The following is a 6,080-nucleotide window of genomic DNA, read 5'->3' on the forward strand; positions in this document are numbered from 1 at the left end:
ATAATAAATTTTTATGGTAATCAATAGTTAGTTTTAGCCAAAATCTTCAACCTATATTAAAAAAGCAAACAATTTTGAATACGCAAAGTTAAATTTAGAAGAAAAATAGGACTAAAAAAATTGCCAACCTCCATTGCAAATATTGTTAAATTGGGTGTTACATTGAGTGCCTTTTATTTATTAGTGATGTTAGAATTGTTGAAAGAAAGACCACTTAAAATTCAAGACATTTAATCCATTTCTTATAAGGGAGGTGTCTCCTATTTGGTGCGATGTGCCTGCTCAAAAGAGGCAGAATAATATAATGCTGAATTATTGAATTTAGCACATAACCATTGCTAATTATGTATTCATCAGATAAGTTATTGCCCAACAGTCTACCTTTGCCTATCCACTTGTATTGGTAGAGTTGCTCATCTAATTATTTACTTAATTCATTTATCAATCATTCGTGAAGCTTGTTAAATAATTAGTTTATTTAGTTTTATGGACTTTCATGTACTGCATCTTGAATGTTAATAAATAAAACATAGCAAAATAACAGAAAAATAAATAGTATTATTGTGCATCTTGTTGATTTTTCTTTTAAATAAAAAAAAAACTGCACTATAGACAATACTTGCAACATGTTTTTCAAAATCTTGAGCAATTACTTTCTCTAATAGGAGAATTATACTAGTGACTAATATAACTAGCTTTAGAAATTCAAAGCACTATAGAATCTGACAATTGAAAAATTGATAACAGACTTTACAACTTGAAAATGGATAAGCCAGTATGTATTCCAAGGCCACAGTGGGACTGTCCTATTATAGGACCAATTGAATCAACCACAATGCGACATGTCTTCATATTTGACTGTTCATGTGTCAAGCAATCTCTAAGGACACTGATAGGCGAGGACTTTCTAAAAAATGCTTCAGGAAAAATTTTCTATGCTGATATTGTTTCACGATTCTTGTTGAATTGTATGGACTTTGTACAAGAAGCAACAATCGTTGAGAAACTAGCAAATGCTTATGTATGAGAGTACTTTGTACCACCAACAAGATACCATGAAGCAATTTGTGCATATCGAGGAACTCCACATGCATCTATCGCTGGCAGCCTCTTTTCTCATAAAGCAGTTGAAGAGTGTGAGGTTGCATCATGCATTTATAGTGCTGTGCGTTTAGCTATTACTAATGAATGTGACCTTGTTCTAGTTCATGCGTTAAATGCACAGGCTACTCATTTGGGTGAACGTCTTGTGACAAGAGTGACAAACCTGTACAATGCATTCATGTCTTTGTACACAAATCTACCCAAGGAAACTAGTGTTCAATGTGAACAGAAGCATCCAAGTGACAAACAACTCCCAACTGAAGCAAATCTCACTACTCCAACTATAGATTTGACTGCTCCAACTCCTTCAACTGCAAGCTCTTCATGAACTGTTTGATTGCCTAGTAGTACTATGAACTGACTTTTGCTCATAAATTGGAAGTACTAATGTCAAAGTTCAATTACCACATCATCCTTGTCCTATGGTTACATGTATGTATGAAGTGTGAAAAACAACACATAGACTATTGTGCTTTGCGTATTGTTACATGTATCTACAAAGTATGGAGAATATTGCAGAGACTAAGTGCTCTATCTAGGTACTTTATGCTATGAATGAACAAGTATGTTCAAGTAATGTGAATATTGTATTGATATATGAATAAAAAGATTATTAAAGTAATGTCTCTTCGAGCTTTGTTATGAATATAATTGGTTGTAAACTTATGATACTATTATTACTATAGCGAAGTTCAGAACTTGAATACTAATTATACTATTAAGATACAATGAATAGTGGAATTTATTGATGCAAAATTAAACATTGTAATTGATAGTCACCAGTTGCACATTTATTGAAAAGCATACTGTTAGCATGCAATGAATAGTGGAAACCATTGATGGAAAATTAAACATTGTAATTGATAGTCATCTATTGCACATTTATTCAATAGTATGTATGGAATCATTTATATTAATGATATTTGTATGATTATTGCCATAAAAAGTATATCCATGAAAGAATGACACTAAGTGCAACATATATCTTAGAACTAACTGATGCTCGATAATTTCTAAGAAATGTTCCTCATTGAAAACAAGTTTTTCATCTCCATATTACACAAGAATGGATTTTCTTGATGCATTTATTTCATTGGAACGTGATACAGATCACCTCTCTAAAAGTCCAGTATCTAGTATTCTTGAAAAAATTCTAGAACTCCCAAAGGAATGCCAAAGGAAAATATTGGAAAGATATTTTTATGATAAGCATGTTGTCATGTTCAGATATGATGGATGGGGAGACATTCAACCAATACCACACACTAATCAAATTCGTGTTCTATCCCCATTCATGACTAATGGTGAATTGATTTACTTAAAACATTTGGTGCGACAATATAGGGAAGCTCATATCATAGTTCATTATGAAGATATCATAAGACATTTCCCTCCTGGAAATCACACTGCACAAGAATTAACAACCATTTTCAATCTAGCATGCAAGACACTATTCTGCGAACTATCACCATTTAGCATGGTTGCCGAAGATGAAACACTTTTGTCCATAATAAACCTTGTGGTAACATATCCAATGTTTTCACTTGAATGGATTATAAGACATGACAACACAGAAATTATTGGGCAATGGTATGATAATGATATAGGAGCGTTGGCAGCTAAGACCATAAAGCATCATTACTCATGTCATTTTTTGTTTGTATTTGAGAATAGTTTTGAGCCACTTGGCATTCATCTTGTAGCAGATATTGGGAGATGGCGCTTTCTTTATTGATGAACTAATGATTACAAGATGACAATTACCAGAAGAATATAGTGAATATGTATAAGTTTATGCTTACTATGAATGAAAGTTCACAACTTGCATATAAAAGCTATAATATTTTTTACTATGATATAGTATAATATGTATCTGGTCATTTCAATGTCATTTGCTTCTTAGTGAAGTATCCCTTGAGGCTTCAAAAAATATATTACAATATATGTATCTAGTAACTTCCATTTCACTTTATAATATATTAGAAGTTGTTTTCAACTTTGATTGTTGCAAACATGCAGATAGCTTTATTTAGCTAATCATTTTTTTGCAAAGTTGACTACGAACTAGTAAAAGTTTGATCTACTATGTTTAATTTGTGCACAATGATTATGCCACACAATACATTATTTTTCACATATGTAGAATAAGAACTAGTGACCTAATTAATTACATCTAATGTTGTGAAGGTTTGATTATGCTTTTCTTAATACGAAATTTTGATTGCAAAGCAGGAAAATCAACAAGAACCAAATACACAAGCTTGGCAATTAAGTGAAGAAAAAAATAGTAAGTAAAGTTATACATTTGATTAGAATCTAGAAAGTTCAAAAGTTACAAGTTTCCAAAATTTCCTTGTTTCTTTGTGTATTATTCCCTTAAGATCCATGTTAGCATTTCATAAGATCTCTATTGGCAAAGTTTTTGTCTTCAAAGTAATTATTGCCAACAAAAGAAGTCAAAGACACAGTGTGCTTGAATAGATATCAAAGATACAAAATTACTAATTGTATTGTCTTCTTGACTACAAAATCTATAATCAGAACCTCATAAAATAGATTAAAATGCATATATACATTTGTAACTCGAGACCACCCATAGTCAAACAATTTGTTTTCCACTTTTTGAACAATGTCTCTGGATTGCTGACCCCCTTGCAGTGAATGGAGCATATCCACAGAACATGATGACTAAGTTGGCTGAGAACAAAATTGAGCATGTGCCTACCCATGAAGAACTTGCAATAAAAGCATGGCTGACACTAATCTTGATAACATTAGTAGGTTTTACACTATTCTTCACAGTGGACAATACTCCATGGTTTGTAACGTTAATTGTACTATGTACGGTAGCCATATTGTATGCATTTGGTATGTAACCAAGCAACATACAATAATTTTAATGTCACTAGTCATGATAGTAGTAATGATAATTAGTATATATCAGCTGGTAGTGTTCTAATTGATCAGAGTATGGAAATAATGTTTATAATGGAGATAAGCTACAAGTAACTACTGACAAAAGATGATTATGAACAATATGACAACAATAATTTTTGACCTACTATTTTCTACAATTGCATATCGTTTTCATTTCTTTATAATTGAAATTTTTGTTTGAGAGGATTGGTCATTTGTAGTGTAATGAAAACATGTGTGTATTGAGACATGTCTTAGAAAAAGTTTAATTGTGCCATAGAAACACAAAAGAAGAAATGGAGAAGACATACAGGGGCGTTCACAAGAAAGCATCTAGTCGATTTTCAGTAGAGATAACATTGCCCAAGCTACGAAGACAAAAATGGCTAGGAACATTTGACACAACAGAACAAGCAGCCTTTGCTTATGATATGGCCAGCATGTCAATGAGAGGCAGTAATGCATACACCAACTTTTTCCATGTCAACTATACACCTCATAATCAATCTTCCAATGTACACAACACTCAGATCTCAAATGTAATGAGATCAAATAGGAAGAAAACTAAATACATGAAATTGTCTGAATTGCAAGAACGTTCTGAAAAAGTTGAAGAAAAAAAAGGACACATGTCATTTTGCAATGGATCTAAAATCTGTCCAAAAGAAAAGTCAAATCGAGGTGTATGGAAACGGTCAAGTGGTCATTATGTTGCACAAGTGTGGAATCCTATACAACAAAAGCAAAAATGGCTAGGAACATTTGATACCAAAGAGGAAGCTGCTATCGCATATGATCTAGCTGCAATATCCTTCAAAGGATACAAAGCTATTACAGAGATACAGATACAGAGATACATGAAACAAAAAGTATCTCTCACTTAGAGAAAGATCAACTTTAATTGACCCTTCAAGTTGAACGATGTCCAATAGAAATAGGTAAAAATGGTCCAATGTCAATGGTCTATAGAAATGATCATTTTGGTCAAACAATACCCATCACTGAGAACCAGCACTATCTAACCATGATGCACATGAAACCTAACATTCTTGAAATTTTTCATAGAAATCTAGTACAAGATCTTCCATCGAAAGAACATATCAATTCCATATATGCTACTAGCATAGATAGCATGTATTCTTCAGAAAGTGACACAAAAATTCACTATCCATTATTGGAATCAACCTATCCCACTACAATTCAACTACCCAATTTTGAAACAAGTTATCAGAATATACATCCCTCAAATTTGATAAACTCATGCCCATTGCAACAACTGGAACAAGTTGTTTCCCCCATGCACCTGTCTCATGAAAAATGGAATTCTTCAATTCTCAACATGGATCCAATTATAGAAAAATATGATAGTAATGTTCCTAGTGAAAATGTTGCTTCATTTCTAAACAATCTTTCTGCCAATCCTAACAATATAGACATGTGTGGTGTTAACCATGACACATTTGACTTCTCCAGTTTCTATATGACATCAGAGAATAATGTCATTGAGCTTCACCATTGAACTTATGATTCAAATGGTACAGACATAGAGCAATCTCAACATTATTTCTATTGCTTAATGACATAGTCAACATATCATATTTGATGTGGAGATGTGAAGAGAAGGTGGAAAAAGCAAAAAGGTAATATGGAGGCATGATTGAAGAAAAGCATAGTAGCAATTTGTGTATTCGCTACTTGTGTTTTTTATTAGCATTTTTATTTACTTCATCAATGACTGTTTAATATTGAGGTGGCAATGTGAAGAGGAAACATGAAAAAAAACATAAAGATAACATGGAGACATGACCAAAAAATAAGAGGAGTATCAATGTTTGTATTTGCTACTTGTATTTTCTATTAGCATTATGTTTTTTGAATATTTCATCAAGGAATTCTAATGATGCAATATGTTATGTGTGTTTTAGTCTAGTATCATAATATATATTTTTCTAATATGCTATAGTAGAAGAGATAAGAACTATAAGTTTTTGTACTGCCTAGTCTTCAGGTTACATTTATCATTGTGAAATAGTGCATTCAATTATTCCTCTATAAAAATA

General features: G+C 32.1%; 1 protein-coding gene across 1 annotated transcript; it reads left to right on the forward strand.

The window, feature by feature from the left end:
* Positions 1-4,316: 4,316 nt before the first annotated feature.
* On the forward strand, positions 4,317-4,904 carry LOC149559777 (AP2-like ethylene-responsive transcription factor AIL7). The gene has a single exon (XM_089827482.1). The coding sequence runs from the start codon at positions 4,317-4,319 to the stop codon at positions 4,902-4,904; it is 588 nt and encodes a 195-aa protein (XP_089683608.1).
* Positions 4,905-6,080: the final 1,176 nt, after the last annotated feature.

The sequence above is a fragment of the Cupressus sempervirens genome, chromosome 4 (genome assembly GCF_028749045.1).
Source record: "Cupressus sempervirens isolate cs-2001-9-10 chromosome 4, ASM2874904v1, whole genome shotgun sequence".
NCBI classification, from domain to species: domain Eukaryota; kingdom Viridiplantae; phylum Streptophyta; class Pinopsida; order Cupressales; family Cupressaceae; genus Cupressus; species Cupressus sempervirens.